We start from the raw sequence: 17,303 nt of genomic DNA on the forward strand, positions 1-17,303 counted from the left end.
GCGAGCGCGAAAAAGTAGGCACGCCTGCTCCGAACCACGGAGGAAGGAAACTGAGGAGAGGCTCTGCCCCCTCCGCGCGCTAGGAGAAAAGTGTGGAGGAAATGACATAGTAGGTTCTCCTTTTTCTTGCTGTTCTTTTATTTCTTTGCCGTAGCGGCCACGCCTTTCGGGCCACAATGGCGGCTTTATGGTTCTGTGCGCTCACACGTGTTGCTTCGTAGGTTTCGTACCGTGGCAAAGGCGCCGTGCAGGCAGGTTTGCATTGGTCTGCGTGTTTTGTTGCGCTGCGTCATGGGCCGTGCTCTCCCGGATGTTGCTGAGGCCAGGTGGGACCAGGAGGAACTAAAGTTCATGAAATGAATGCACATGCAATGCTGTACGCAGTGTACCGCGCCATGGCAATGGCAACGAACGAAGGAATATCCGCGGAAAATTTTGCCCTCGGGCGGAATCATGCTAACGTGCCATTGCAGGCCGAAACCGATGCGTTTCAGAATCTGTACAATGAATACATTGCAGGTCGGTGATTCCTGCATTTGACAGCGCATATATGGTGCATTTGCGGCACGTGGAACGTACGTTATGAATGCATAGTTCGTGTTCAGTAGCAACTTGCTTTTGTACATATTAAAACACATGTTGCTTAACTGTTGCTTGTTCCTCGCAGTACTGATTGCGACAGCACGAAGTCTTTTAAGCAGAGCGCGTTCAAGGTTCATGCGCACCTGCACAGGTGTACCTCAATCAACGCCTCCTATAACTATATGCCTGGAACGTCGCTCTCTTTTCCATTGGGAGCTCTCTGCCGAGTGTTGCGACCATGCGCCGCAGGACGGCGCGCGCCACCGTACCGGTCCCCATGGCAACCACTGCAGCTGCCGCCGAAAGCTCACGACACGCCAGCCGCTTGGCTGCCGACGTCGCTCCCGGTAGCGTCTCCCGGTAGCTGTGCCACCGGCGTGTTTACAAGGGCTGGCCGCAAGAGGCGCTCGCCACCGTACCAAAAGGAGGAGAGTACAGGCGAGGGAAGGGCAGCGCGTTTGCGGCTCACGTTCCAGGCATAGTATATTATAGGAGGCGTTGCCTCAATACACGTGCTGATACGGACACCCCATTTGGTGATCACCGTGTCTAAAGAGGCACCCTAGCAAAAAAACCTATAGAAATTTCTACAACTCTGTTAGGAATATGTATAGATTGTACGGGTCCTTTTATGAGTCTGGTATATATTCCTACCTGACCCATAGAACTCTTTACCAGACTGGTAGGCAGCAGATAGGTCTCACTGTGCCGCCTACAAGACCAAATAGGATGGTGTATGTCTTTTAAACCCAGATAGAGGTCATCATACAACATACAGAAATCTAATTAAGGCACTGATAAAGCATGTTAGAAATAGCACACACACCGGTGCCCACACGCCTGAAGAGATGTTTTTAAAATGAACTGAATATACAACCCCGAACATGTTGCCTGCCACGTGAACAGATTAACAAACACAGTTGGGATATTAGAGTATCAAATGAAAATGAACTGTGTAAACTGTTTAATTATCAAAACTTTTTACAGCTTAATTGTATGCAGATATATTATCCTAAACATCTTTCAACATAAATTAAAGCACACATTTTCAAAGCACAGCAGTGTTACTTCGTCTGTGAAATTACATTGGGGAAGTTGCATGAGAAAAGTATCAGTCCATTCTTGTAGCAGGTCTGCCCCAGTTCTTTTAATACAAAATTGCATTTACAAATTTTGCGAGACCGGTGTGCAACATTTAATGCATATCCAAACAGGATTACTGTTGCAATAAAGTTTATTTACAAAGGCAAAACAAAGCACTTTCAAGACTGTGGATACTAACTGCAGCTCTAACATGTCAGGCTAAGTTTGTGAATGCCATAAATTAGACACTACCAACGTGGTTTCATTAAAACTTCTTTCTTGGCTAGTTGGTGCATACTTGATTTGAAAATTATAACAGCGCTAACACATGCATCCAGAAAGGAACAAGGATGAGACACAAGCGACATGACTAGGGTTCATTTTACACTCCATTATCTAAACGATAAGCGAGCAACTTTAGCCACATTTAAACAAACACCTAAGAGGAAAAACAGACCGAAGTACCAACATCACCATGCCCATTTGTGCTCACAGGTGCTGCATAGAACGCCACGTATACTTGGCACATGTTTTTATCATATTCCAACTTCATATGAAGCTATTTTCTCCAGACTATGCGCTTTTGCATTCGTGGCGAAAGTGTTGTGATATGTGACAGAACACAAGTGAGCTTGTGCAAAAAGAACAAACTGGCATGGCACACTGACAGGAAGAAAGGAAACAGGACAAGCATTGCTATTGTTACAAGATCTACAGCAACACATCAGAACATCACAATACAGCATCATTATTTAAGCAAGAGTGAGTACAAATCTGAGAACGTATTCAAGTAAGAACATGGATTTACCATGTTTAAAACCACATATTCATGAACAAGAACAGCCAAACCTCGAGTGCACATATTGCAAAATCAGAAGAGACAATTCTTCACTGGGTGCTAGTTCAAGCACCGTACGTCGAAATGTGTAAGAGCAGTTGAACCTGTGTAGCCTTCAGCACACCACAGCAAAGAAGACTATCAGCAACAGGCTTCATATATAGAGTTTGGAGTCTTTGATTCAAACCGTAATACACCGTTAAAATAAAATTTTAGAGTTCGCTTGTTTCATTCACAAAAAAGAGTGTCCTTGTCATGCTACCACAGTTAATGGATAAACTTGCACCAGCTACATTGAGTCAAAGGAGAAACTAACAAAGTGAGAAAGACAGATGCATGGTGTGAAAGTGATACTGTTGTATCAAGTAGCACAACTGCTTACTTAAGGGATCATTCAGCTGCTTTACATGCCTCTGCATACAGACTGAGAAGCTTTACCTCTTCACCATCTGCTGGTGAAGCACTGTTTGTTCACTGTGATCACCCACTCAAGGCAGTAGCAGCGTTTACATGAATACGACAGAAGCGTATCGTATCAACTTTGAAGCGTATCGCATCTCATGTAAACGAGGTAATTCGCTAGGAAGGCGTATCGCATCCAGTACGCCAAACAAGGGTAGTTTAAGATGAAGAATGCGCATTTCAGCGGCGCATGTAAACAGAACCGTATCGCATCAGGAATTATGGGAAAGCATTCGCTGCGGGATTACAACCGGCCAACCAACCAGCGGCGCGGCCGTATGGCAGCAGAAGCATGTTTACCGGAAGTAGGGGACTCATTTTGAAATGTGACAATAGATGGTGTTAGCTTGCCAGCCAGTGAGATGCGCATACATGTAAACGGAGGTGCATCAGCGGAATGCGATACGGCAAGATAATACGATACGCTTCTACTGTATTCATGTAAACGCGACTAGTCACTTGGTTAAGTAGGGTCCTTCGCTACATGTAAGGACACCGACCCGAAACTCTGCATAAGTCTTGTAAAATAGTGTCATGTTTTGGCTGCCGTGACTGTTCATCAGCAGCTGCATCACTACTGCCAACATGCAGACCATGCAATTCCCCAAGCACTTGCTCAACAAGAGTACAATAATGAAGAGTGGCAAATCGGGCTAGGTGGTTCATTAGAAAAACAAGAAGCTATCGCAAGAAAAAATATAAGCTCTAGAATTTTGATGGCTCTGGCTTGTTTAATATATTCAAACATCAAAAAGCTTATTCTTACAGAACGCCGTAAATTTAAGCGCGGTGCACTGTCACCAACTTCTGTTTTAAAGCTATGACCTGTTATTGCCAGATATTCATGCATGTACCATGGCTGAAGACATACTGTTCATTGTTACTATGTCTTGAGCATGGGACTTAGTCTCTTTCATAATGGTTTGGTATTGTCAATACAAAAATATAGTGTTCTATTTCTATAAACACATAAAGGTGCATAACTTTGCTGGGTGTTATGCAAACTAGTGGCTCCTCTCTTCTGACGCAGACTGAAAGGTGCTTTGCATGGAGAATTTCAACAGGAAATAGTTTCTGGAATTGCAGAATTATACAAGAATTTGCTCCACTAAGAATTCTACAAATGAGAAAAAATGCACCTGGGAAGCTGACAAATGCACTGTTGTTAGTCTTTGTAGTCTGAGTGTACTGGAGAGAGTGGAATGTTCGTTGGTTGATGACCATTCGGTAATATTCAGTGACAATTGTTGAGTCACAGCCACGGTTGTGGACCACAGCCTGTTTTTCGCTTTCATCCAAGTTCAGGCACAGCTTTCCAGTGCCTAACAAAACTGTCTACTGACCAGCTCTCCTTTCCTGTACACCAACAAAACTGACTGCTTCTGGTGAAAGATTTAAACTAGCTTTAGCTGCCTGTAACTTTCGGGCAAGTACATAACATTCCAATACTTGTAAAGGAACACCATTAGCTCTGCTGACCACCTTCACAAGAAGTCCATTTCCGCCTTCAAATACAAATGAAGAATGTGACCAAAGAGGTCCTAGTTCAGCCACACTTTTAGGAAGATGCAGAATTTGGTGTACATTGTATGTCATTGCACCCAATTCGTACAAAGACTGTGTTCACACAACAAACTATGAGAAAAGATTGGATGATCTCATTATGTCATCTGAAGTGACGGTGTCCAGTAGAAGTATATAGATACCCTCCACAAGCAAACTGAAATGTCTGACATACTTATCCGGCAAACAGTCATGAAGGCATGGTAATGAATAATGAAGAACCCACCACTTCCATTAGCTTTCTAGATTGTGAAGTCTGATAATCTTCATGGTGTACGAGCGAACCAGTTAGGTAGCTTGATTGCCAATATCCTCCCGTTTAAAGAGGCTAGCTTTGTTTCAATAATCTTTCCTTTGCAGATCCTGGGCTTCATATTTGATTTATATGTATTGTCTTTTGTGATAATATAAATACATTATTTCTGACTCATTTTTTGGGCAACCGAGGAAGCTTGCTTCTCCTTGAAGCACATTACACTTATACAACACACATAGATACTGATAGACTATAGATCTAGCAAACTAATAAGAATACACTATTACACTAATAAAAAGAATACACTAGTAGACTTGTACAAGCAGAATAGCACAGATACGTCCAGAATAGAACTAAAAGGAATTTTATCAGTCTATCAGTTGTATCATTTCATAATGCAATTGAAGAAACTGATAGAATTTTTATCAGGTTATCCTATCAGATTGTTGCTAGGGCAAGGCTCTGACTGGTACATGTTGTATAAGTCGCGGGTCACTTCGTCGCGACGATAGATTAAATTTTTCAGAAGCACTGCTCCAGGAGGTCACATGTAACCAACAAACGGAAACCTCAGGCAAGTACCTAAGGTTATAATAAAGCAGGTGGCGCAGGATTTCCAGGGCACCCAAGGGGTAGTGGGGGGATCAAAGTTGGAAGCAGGGCGGCCTGTGGGTCGGGGCCTCGGAGGCCGAAGCATGCCAGGTGGTGCTCGCATAAAGAATTGGCTGACATCCGATCTTATACACCCCTGGCACGCAAAGGCATCGGAGAGCTACAACCCACGGACCACTCCAGGTTCTAGCTTTGGTGTCCCCGTTGCCATTGTGGTGTCCTGGTGGCGCCGCCAATAATGCGAAATAATTACACGTTTTTACAATTAGTAAAAAAAAATACATTTTGATAAATATGATTACGTCCAGCCACCAACATGTGATGCTAAGTTCAGCACTACCGCGCCCCACGACTTCTACAACACCAGTAAGAACTTTGCGTCTGAAGGTACGTCGGACAGACTTTCTCGTGCCTGCGGTGCTGATGCCGAGTCAGTCATCGTCACCGGCGGCCTTTCAGCCGCTTGCGGTTCAACCGCGGTTGCTAAGGCGCTCTACCTTCCGGACTTTCAATATATGCGGTCCGGGATCTACTACGGTCGCTACTGCTCCCAGAGAAACATCTGTGATGTTATTTAGAAGGTACATCGCCGTAAGGAGCGAGAAAGCTATGATCGTTAGCCCGCTGCTTTGCCTACTTTACCGCGCCAGTAGCCAGCGTCTGAGCGATTCCGGCACGCCTAGGGACAAACGCCTACAACACGCACTACCTAGGCAGAGTCATACATTCAAGGAGCAAAAGCCCCCAGATTTTCTCTCTCGTGCCCGCTCTTATTGCGCCTCCGCACAAACGACTGGCGATCCCTCAAATGAACATCTCGTCTGTACGCTGGCTAAGGTCCGCAGCAGTTATTTGCTTCCGCTGTGGAGTGCTTTCTCGCTCCGCGGCTTCTTGGGGCGCAATGCACGTATCGGAAAATCCTTTTAAAGACTAGGCGACTTTACCACTGCAGCTGGCCTAACGTACTACTAAATTTTGGTCATGTTATCGCTCAGTGCAACACTTATGAAACTCATAATTGCACCGAACAGAGAAAGCTTCCACAGCCAGCGGTCATTTATGGTTTGCCAGTGCCGCTTTTACATTTTAAAGGACTATTATGGGGTGCCGTATGCAGTTCTGTATGGCGGGACGTTATTAGTGTCTTTTATTACTGCCTTTGCTACAGGCGCTTGTCCTAATCATCTACTGGATGGTGCGCGCCTCAGCACTTGAAACGGGCTGCTCGAGTGAACCAGGATTATTTCAAGTTTATTTAATTTTCCAATGAAAGGTAGAACTGTAGGCACCAATGGTCAAAACTGAGCATAATGAGAGCGCAAAAGGAAATTGGATTTCCAATATTAGAAACCTGCAAAGAACTAAGTTCGCGTATGTAGTACCATTCATATAATGCCAAGAATGCCTTAGGAAAAAAAAAGGATATTTATTGTTCATAAAATAATGCACACGACTGCATATACATGGTTGTTAGCTCTCAAACAAACAATATGACACCGAATGGAGCGAAAATCCAATATATATATAATGAAGTTATATACCCAGAAACGGCAAACAATGTGCAGTGCAAACAATAATAATTTGTCGATTGGGAAGTTCTGTTCAGATATGCAGATATTTCTAGGCATACAACGTGATGTGAACAATTCCTGTTCTATATACATTGCTTTGTGTTGGTCTTGCTGATATAAACTTTGCAGTTATGCAGTTATGTTGAGCACCTCAGCTTGAGGCACTTCATTTTTTCTCGCTTCCGTTGCTTCGATGCGTTCTCTCCTGCGACAAGGAAGTGCAACCTCGTGATGACAAAAAACCGTATCACTTGGTTGGTGATTTCTACACTATGTTGCTCACATAGGTCCATGATGCTGTCAACCTTCAACTTGTTAAAGCTGAAACAATGTGTAAAGGCATCTTCTATCGCAGCAACCGTCTTTTAGTGCCTGAGATGGGTAAAGTAGGACACCTCTATCGATGTGGTTGGTAAGGCACGACTCTTCCGGAAGCAAGCGCGAGTCTTTTACTTGAAGCAACAGCTGAGAACACTCTTCGCACTTTATTCTCATTAGAATTTTCCTGGCCACATACCCACTAACGTAGTAGGTTATGCGAGAGTCGCTATTTGATCCCACCATTTCACGATGATCTGGCATCACATCACAATGCTTTACCATCTCATGAACTTCACTTAGGTGGCCCACATCCAGGAGATCATCCAGCTTACTCTGCATATTGATCAAATTTTCGCAGTGGCATGGGGCAAGAAGGCTACTCAGAACTTCTTGTGACAAGCAAACAAAAGTGGGGCAGGTGAAGCTAACTTCACGACGCGTGCCGGAGAGATTGCTCAAACACAACCATGCGCTAGGCATCTCAGAGACGACGAGCGCGCCACCTGTTGTTGTCATAAAAAAATGCTGCACCGCCATATGCGGCGCAGCCCAGCGTATGCTGACACCCATGGAGGAAGGAAACTGAGCAGAGGCCCTACCCCATTCCTCCATGCTTTCCCTCTAGCCACAATACCCCCGCTTTTGCGCTGCTGTCGGCTCTGTCTTGGCTGTGTTTCTGGCCGTAATGCCGTCAGCGGGCACCGTTTTACTCACTGACGGCGCAACGTCACTATGAAACCATGACGTCACCACTCCTCGATTGGAAGTTGGGCGATTTTTCCACTTTTTAAAAATCTGGGTGCATCATAGTTAATTGGGACATCCTGTATACATTTATGACCTCTGCAAGCAAGTTATGCTTCTATCCCTAATGTTGTAACTTATTGGAAGAGTTTCTCCTTTTTTTTCTTCATGAGTTGTTAGCATTGCTTACTGGAAAGAGAAACAATACTGAAAGACATATCACTCACGTACATTTCACATACTATCGATAAAGGACTCTGTCAGAGGGGTCACTGAAGTATGCAGGTTTTTTTTTTTCAGAGTCAAAAGAGCACACAAAGCAATTTGAAACGAGGTGAACATACAGCAACATATTCATTCTCTAGGCATAGGCTATCCATACCTTTAGAAATAATTATTAAATGGCTACCTCCTCATCCTTCAAAAATATGATAATATTTGTCCTGTGTATCTATCATTTATGACCTCTGCAAGCAAGTTATGCTTCTATCCCTAATGTTGTAACTTATTGGAAGAGTTTCTCCTTTTTTTTCTTCATGAGTTGTTAGCATTGCTTACTGGAAAGAGAAACAATACTGAAAGACATATCACTCACGTACATTTCACATACTATCGATAAAGGACTCTGTCAGAGGGGTCACTGAAGTATGCAGGTTTTTTTTTTTCAGAGTCAAAAGAGCACACAAAGCAATTTGAAACGAGGTGAACATACAGCAACATATTCATTCTCTAGGCATAGGCTATCCATACCTTTAGAAATAATTATTAAATGGCTACCTCCTCATCCTTCAAAAATATGATAATATTTGTCCTGTGTATCTATATTGTATATGTGCTAGGCGTTGACAGTGGAAATTTAAATAATGTTGAAGTGGGAAAATATGGATGAGCCAGCTGCCACTGATGCTTCTAATGCGTTTGTCACCCTATTGTCAGGATTTGAAGAAATAAAGTGAAATTATCAGTTAAAATTCGTGGCACGTTCGAGTCAGCAATGGTTCAATGATCCATTAGCCCCAATAATATTTTAGGTGAAAAGATGTGAGCAAGTAAAAAGAAACCTCAAATGATATGGATGACAAAACTCTGGTAATGACACCTTAGGTGGGGGGGGGGCAGCACCCCACTGAAGGAAGATTGGGCCCCAGAGCACGCCCCCCCGTAGTCGACACCTATGGAAGGTATCGCCAAACAAATGAGCTAAATGTGCCACTTTGCGCAGCTGAGAAGCGTTATCGTGCACACCACAAAGTGATCATATAAATGTCCCATTGTCCTACAAAGGTTTAATAAGATTGCAAATTGAGCAAGTTGGTACTGATACATCTTTCACATCATCACATTTAGACATTGACAGGCATAGAGCACATGCCCTGTGTTCTTTTGCCTGTCCATGTCCCCACATTCAGAAACGTGCTACATTTGATTTGTTCAAGTGGACGCCTGATGTGAACATACCCAAGGAAATGCATTGAGCATCTTGAGCACGTTCATGCCAGGAGTCATATTAACCCAAGCAAGCATGCACTGGCTTCAAGTTCATGATGGTTGTTTACGCCACCAATGCCAGCAGGAATCTTTCATCTGAGTCAGACTTTGGTCTGAAATTTTTTTTATAAGCGTAAGTTGTAATGTGCTGACTAGGTAGTGCTCTATAGGATTCAGTGATAGTGGCGGTAGAAGCAAATGAAACGTGTTGAGGCATGGTGTAAGGCGAGTTACCCTTTCTGGAAGAGAGGTTATCTCTTTTCATCGACCAGCGCTTGCAAGCGGTATTCCCTTTTTGGAGTAGAGGGTGCAAGAGATATTTGCGTAATGACCCCCAAATTACCTTTTTACTGTGTGGCGCATTCCTGGTGGCACAGTGTATTTCTCAGTAATTCCTAAGCTCATGTTGCTGCTGGCTGTCTGTGCACTGCTAGCGCAGTGTGCAACGCGTAGGTACGAGCTGAGAAATCAGCTCTGGTGGCTAGGAAGTGGGTCGTCTGAGGAGCGCAGCGCAAGCGTGTTTTCGTTTTCAGCCATTTTCACGGCATACACCTGCGTTTCAGACATGATTGTCACCACGTGATCTACGCCTCCGCACTTGTTTAGCAGGGCATAGCAGTGCTCATAACGAATCAGTTTATACATAGCCATATCTATGTCCCTACAAATGTTCCGATGGCCAGGTCCAATTATCATAGATAATTATTAGGTAAGATATATCAATGGCATATTATATTATCAGTAATACAAGTGAAAAAAGGTTTGCAGCCACTGACCAAGTCAAACGAAAAGAAAAACGTTTCGGAACCCGTACAGGTTCCTTGTTCACAATCAGGCGGACAAGATGAGTAGTGGCATATTAAAGGCTAAGTTTGTGACGTAATGACTGATTGTAGATGACTGGCATGCTTCCTGTTGCCACTACTCGTCTTGTCCACATCACTGTGAAAAAAAACCCGTACGGGTTCCGAGACGTCTCTTTTTTGTTTGACTTGGTCAGTGGTTGCAAAGCTTTTTTCACTTCAATGTCTGACCAGACGAATTTTCATTGCAACCTTGACTGCTATCAGTAATACAAATATATACGCCTTCAAGTGCACAATACATTTATCAAGATTACAAAAACGGCGCCGAATAAAACAACACACGAAGAAGGGAAACACGAGACAGCACGTAGGCGCACTAACAACTGCTTTCAGTTGTTAGTGCGCCTACGTGCTGTCTCCTGTTTCCCTTCTTCGTGTGTTGTTTTATTCGGCGCCGTTTTTGTAATCATGCTTAACCAACTAGCCCACCAACACATGCACATTTATCAAAGCGAAGCTGTCTATGCTTTAATTCTTTCCCGAGATTTGGCAAGTCTGCTCAGTTGGTTTCTCACCGAATAGATTGTGGGCTAAATTTGAAGACATAGTGTCACAGCAAAGCAGTATGCCTTGCATGACAGTGCTTTAGTGCAGGACACAAACGCATCTCAGGCAGTTTTCTTTTTCGTAAGAATGACGTGACAATGACACTGATTTCGATCAGTTTGGCATCTAGTTAAGTAGAGATTCGCAGACTTCCACATCAAAATACAGTATTTTGGATAGTCGTTTCTGATCAGTGATATTTGGAGCACGGATTCCTGTCTCAGCTCGTGAACATTCATTTGGTGGTGCTTGTTTTGGAGCAAGACCAGCCTCTTGAGCAAAGACGAGAAGGAAGTGCCAGTTACAGGGCATGAATGTGGCAAACCCTCGATTAGCCAGGACTCGGCACACCATGATGTATGACGAAGTGCCTCACTTGCTCATCCTTGTCCCGCGGTCCTCTTCGAAGAGGCGCTTCGCCATCAACGGCAGCAAATGCAATGGAAAGCACCGAGTCCATCGACTGTGGCATCAGAGACCAGACGTACCGTTTGACTCACTGCTAAACTAAACTTTGAGGCGCTTCAATCCCTCACAGAGGTCCAGGCACCATTGGTAAGATTGGGTGACCGAATACAGTCACAATTTATTATTATTCTTTTATTTTATTAATATTTAGTTATTTAATTATACTATTAATTTATTATTTATTACTTACAATTTATATAGTACAACTGAAATTTCCTCTGTTCTGGGTGTTACCCTCTGGCAGAGGAATAGTTGAAAGGCGTGCCCTTCGACTATTTGGAAATGGAAGACAAACCTGCGCTGTCTCTTAATGATGCTTTCATGGACATTATTCCTGTACTAGCACTGGTAGCTCACAATTTCACACCACTTTCCTCCCACCTTTCAAAACTCTAGTGGTGGCTGTTGGTCAAATTTCTTTGGAGACTATGAAGCACGGCGTCACTGAGAGCGACTAGTGCACAGTTTGTGAAAATTTGTCCATAACCATTTCGTCATGTTTACCAGCAACCTGTGTAGCGCAACTTACTCACATGTGAAAGACCATCTACAAGCCTTATCTAGCTATCAGAGAAAAATGCGGAGAAATCTAATCACCAATAGGTGGGTGATGTCATCTGGTGGCAGAGAAAGTGAACTTAATCTTTATTTCTGGTAATTGAATATGAAAAGGAAGTAACACTGCGGATGATGCTACCATATGGCGTTATTTGCATCGTGGAAATCTTTCTTTTACATAGCAAGGTGCGGGCACTAGAACCCATCTGGAGTTGTTGAAAACTATAATTTTGAAAGCACTATGAAAGATTTTTGAGACATTGTTTTCCATTTCTAGGAAGATGCAGCTTTTTTGGTGCTTAAGTTAATGCAAATGGCAGTTGTGAAAAGAAGCTACATACATTTATGGCTGTGGATCCAATACCTTATGGATTTTCTTGCACAAATATTCCTGCCAGAACAACCTTGGGTTGATGTATTCGTAAGCGATAGCTTGCAAATTACAAGGGACGTCCTGCAGATTTCAGTGACGAACACGTCCTGCAACATTTAAAGCAAGCACGGTTTACAATCGTTCCTTCAGCGAGCATCAGCGTAACTGAGCGAACGAGCATAGCAAAAGATGAGAGCAAATGGGGAGCAGGCGATGAAAGACGCGAGGAGGGTGCAGCGGAGCCATGAGGCGGAAAGTGGAGAAGAGTTTGGTGTAAGTGTGAGAAGAAAAACACAGTGCGACGACAACGGCTACAAGATGGCGCCAGAGCACATTGTCAGGGAGGTCTGTTGGCGGCGGATTCTATGAATCGCGCCCATGTGTCCCCCACATGCTGGCTCTCGCAATCTCCAGATTAGCGAGGCCGTCAAGCCATACTTCACTCCATTTGCAACATGCCACACCAGAGAGAGAGAGACAGAGACAGACACACACACACACACACACACCAGGTGCATACCTAGTGTATGAAGTTGGCTACAAACAGCCAGAAACATATGAACTGCCAAGAGGGGATATAGAGCCTAAGAAAACTATTGCTTTAAAAAATGAAAGCCTTGGGCATCATTTATTTTTTTCTTTTTTTACGTTTGTATATACTGCCTGCACGGTTGCAAGTTATGTCAAATAAGCTGCGGGTAGGCACTGCATGATAGGTTGCAAGATAGTTGCAAGACATGATGCTAAACAGTGGAAGCACTGTGAGCACTCACCAATTAAACAAATTTTCTATGTAAGGCTTTACTGCAGATCCATCTGTTTCCATTGGCTTATATGCCTGGTGACATACTCAATGCTATGCTACTACTGCACTGAGGGCCACATGACTTGTGGCATGGTACAGTGGGAAACCATTACAATGCTTAGCATGTGATACGAAAGTTCAACAATGTGCTCTCTGGCACATCTTGAAAGTCAATGTCACCATGTGGAGGCGAAAAGTGGAGGCTCCAAGATGCAATCAATCCCACAAGAGGTCAAACACTCAAGGGAAAAACAAAATGCTCAACAGTGCAAAATTCACTTTATTGTGTGGAAGCATAAAAAGTTTAACCAATTCGTGACTGTAAGCAAATCAGTTTTGTTAAGTTTTGCAGAAATCTGCAAGGTGGAAGAAATTTCGTCCGTGAGTCACCCATAAGTAGAACTAGAGTATACTAGAATAGGACTAATAGTACACAGCTACAAAGGAGACCATATGGATGTTGAAACGAGACAGCGGTAGAAAAACGGCTCCTTTTTCACACTTAGCTCATGTCACTAAGTTTGCTTTTGTAACAATGTAATGGTGCTCTTTCAAATGTATTGCAGGTCCACATTGTGGACGGTGAAAATGTCCAGTCGTAGTCACGCTTGTGGTGTTTGGTGTGATTGCCCTGACCTTCGGGTTGCACGAGCCTGAAGGACGCTATGTGCCTGGCTTAGAAGTCGTTGAACACGACAGCGCTAGTCCCGGCAACAAAACTGTCACTGCCTCTGCAAGAAGCCACCGCAAGGCCCAGCAGCCTGCAGAGACTGGCCATGGTGATGCTTTGAGCAAGATTGAAAATGCCAGCCGCATGAGAGAGGAGATAAGCAGCCCCACCACAGATGCACAGTTGTAGGTCAAAGCCACCAGAGAGCAGGGCTTTGGAAGTCCATACTGGCTCTCAGTAGGAAGCGAGACGGGACAGGCGCAACTTCCAACTATCCCGTCCAACTGTCCCGTCTCGCTTGCTGTGTGTTGTGTTTTTTCGGCGCTATAACCCTCTTCTGGAAACATGCACCAACTAGCCCCCCAACAAGTATTACTCAGTTAGCTCTCAGTAGGGTCCAAGATGACAAGAAAGCAGGACCTGTGAAGCAGTTTGCTTCGACCTGACGGCAAGATGCCACAAGCTGCAACAAAGAGTGTAAAGGTCCAGAAGTTATCAAGGCCTGAAAGCAATGGAAGGGGGACAGAAACTGCCGAGAATCCGAGGAGCCTCGTCTGGTTGAATAGGACAGCTTGGACCAAGACCTGAGATCTGCAGTCACTCCTGAATGGTTGACACATTGTGACAACATCCATTGCGCTGTCGAAAATGACCAGTGTGCAGATGTATGAGCTTAGTACCATTGCCACACCACAAAAACAATAATTCTATTTTTACAATGCAATATGTGTTGGTTTAGCATGCTTTTCTTTAATACTGCTGAACCTAAGTGTACATAGAGACGTGCTTCTAACTCAATTTCATATTTGTTGTCACTTCAACCAGGTGTGCATGTGCGAACACAGCAAAATTCTCAGCAATAGTTTTTTTTGCATTTGCGTGCACCATAGTGACACCATTGTTGAACCTTTGAATTGATTTTTTTTCACTCCTAAACCTGACTGCTTTCTCATTATCATGGACTCCCTGCCTGGTAACCAACCATTCAGAAGTGTCAGAAGCACTTAGCAGACCCACTGCTACACTGTCTGGCCAAAATATCCTTGCAGGATCAGGCAGGAGTGACAAGCATGTTTGAAATAAGGATCACATATAATGTGGGCATAAAATATTTTTTGTACATCTACACAATCTGTGTACCTACAGCAAGAACAGTGTAAGCTACTCCAAAAGAGTGAAAACTTGGGCTGGCTGGCCCATGCTATATAACTGTAGTATAGGGTAACAGCATATCGGACAGGACAAAGAGAAGGAATGTAACAGCAAAGACTCCTTTCATTCATCCTGTATGATGCACTCTAACTCTGTTTAGCTGTAAGCTGCTTACAGCTCTGCTTATATAACACATCAACCCACATTAAGCAAGCGGTGCACTACATTTACCCAGCTGTCACACACCTTAGTGGGCTCTCTTCCTCAAGCTTGCAAGTCTCAGTAACCAGCTTCTTAGTGCCATTTCAACAGGGTTCGTATAGCACATCTGACTTAAAATTCAAGAACAATCCGGAATTTCGAGGATGCCAAAGGCCAAAATTAAAGAAAGGGGAAACATATCATTCGTACACATACACTGAAACATAGTAAATCGCATTCTTAGTTGCAATTTCTTTCAGCCAAGCAGCTGCTGAGTTGAACACACACTTAGAGCTGTTCAGGTCACTTTCCTAAGTTGACTTTCCCATTGTAATGTTGTCAACCACCTTGTGGCATGATGGTAAATAGTGTCCGACTTCAGCCAAATTAAGGCACTTATCGTGCTAGAGCTAAAAGGCTGTAATTTATTTTTCACCAGGCATTTCTAGAGCCTAGGGCTCGAAACTCTAGCCATGATGGTGCAGTGTGAACCAACTAGCAAAACAAAATGATGGCATGGCTTGGTCGCTTGATCTGACTTAGTCTAACTCTACAATGGCAGCAGTGATTTAAACAAGCCTGTTGTTGGTGCTAGGGAGATTTCACACTGCAATAATTTAATGACACTCTCAAAAGAAGATATCTAGTGTTGTTTTTCAAGAGAGAGTGTCCATGGTATAGCCCCTATGCGGAGCTTGCTGCTTTCAAGGAATTCAAGGAGCCTACTTATTTTCAGAAAGTTTTAAGAGCCCTTGAATCTGTCTATGCAAATTCAAGGGTTTTCAAAGATTTCAAGGCATATGAACCCTGGTTGCAATAACACGCAATAATATGCAACAAGTAACGTGCCCTGAATGAGGAGCTCTCTGATGCCAATGGACTTTTAAACGCAACCAGCACTATAGGAGTTGAAAAGAGGCAAGCTCGCTTTCTGAGCCATTTGTTTGGGGTACCCGATGTCTCCTTGGAGGTACAGATGTGATGGACTATGCGGCTGCCAGGCGGTGCAACACATGTGCAGTGTGAGGCCATCTCCTCCGATGCCCTCTCTCTCATCTCATCATGGCTCTCCATGTTGCAGCCTGCTCGCCCTTTCCACCAGCGGCCAACGACCTGCATGTGCAGGCCAGCTTCTCCCCTCTACCTTCCACTGGTGCAGGCAAAGTAGTGTAAGCAATCGCTCCTAGATGGCGCCGCCATCCCGCAGCCAAGTATAAACTATTTGGCAAGAACGCATGAGCAGCAGCAGCCTTGGTCAGCAAGAGAAGTGCAGGGAGATTTGCAAATAAATCTTCACTTTAAAGGAAGGGTTCGTCTGAAGAAGGGGCTCTATTGATCAACTGATATGCTCTTCTACACCATCAGCAGTGTTTCTGTAGGGTTGTTATTTTTCTTTATCTTCAAATTTTCATTAATTCTGATGTCACGCAGAAAGGTATTTCTTTTTAGTGTTCCTGGACTGCTAGTATTGTATTTTACATGTATAGTTGTGCCATTTCGTGTTGCCTCTGTCAAAGCCTCTTGTGGCTTTTAGTCTCTGCCCTCAGTACTTTGTGCTACAGATGTACCAGAATGAAATAAATCAATCAATATGAATGAATGAATGAATGAATGAATGAATGAACTGTGTATCAGTGTTTGGCCATTTGTGATTATATCATGATATCAGCTAATAAAGCCAAGAGAGTCGCAAGCCTTGCAAAGAGGCACGCAAAAGTTGATTAAACAAAGACGTAAAAGCTGTTCAGCATTATACACTTTATTGTATTCTACTTAACCCACTGCTATCTACGTGACTAACCTTTGAGAGATGGCAACTGACTAAACCCGCTGGTGTAGAATGCGAGAAAGTTTTGGAAGACGGCTGGATTGTGTCCCACCACGCCTTCCCTGTGGTTGCAGCTCTCAAAGAGCTTGTGAGGCTCCCCTTCCACCCACACCTGATTTTTGATGCCTTCATCAGTGGAGAGGTCGAGTGTATTCAGCTGGTATGCCAGAAAGCCAAATGTTTCAGCATCGCTGTACGTGCATTGCAGAGCCACAGGCTCTGGTAGGGTCAGCGTGTCTGCCTGCAAAAAGAGGAGGGCACAGTTTTGAAAAATGTCACGGCGCATCTCCACAGATGCAGTCACGCAGTTCTCATC

At 43.9% G+C, this 17,303-nt stretch overlaps 1 protein-coding gene across 8 annotated transcripts in view; it reads right to left on the reverse strand.

Moving 5' to 3' along the window:
• The window catches only part of mRpL37 (mitochondrial ribosomal protein L37), an 80,890-nt gene that overhangs the window by 20,697 nt on the left and 42,890 nt on the right, over window positions 1-17,303 (reverse strand). For 5 of the 8 annotated variants that reach the window (XM_065442058.1, XM_065442059.1, XM_065442063.1 and 2 more), the window contains one exon: window positions 16,961-17,228. In XM_065442058.1, coding sequence (XP_065298130.1) covers window positions 16,961-17,228 — 268 coding nt within the window. Of the gene's footprint in view, window positions 1-274; window positions 343-12,406; window positions 12,439-14,171; window positions 14,270-16,960; window positions 17,229-17,303 lie in introns of those variants that run through there. The other 3 variants (XM_065442062.1, XM_065442064.2, XM_070537777.1) reach the window with 3 other exon arrangements.

Source organism: Dermacentor albipictus, chromosome 4 (assembly GCF_038994185.2).
Source record: "Dermacentor albipictus isolate Rhodes 1998 colony chromosome 4, USDA_Dalb.pri_finalv2, whole genome shotgun sequence".
In the NCBI taxonomy this organism is placed as follows: Eukaryota; Metazoa; Arthropoda; class Arachnida; order Ixodida; family Ixodidae; genus Dermacentor; species Dermacentor albipictus.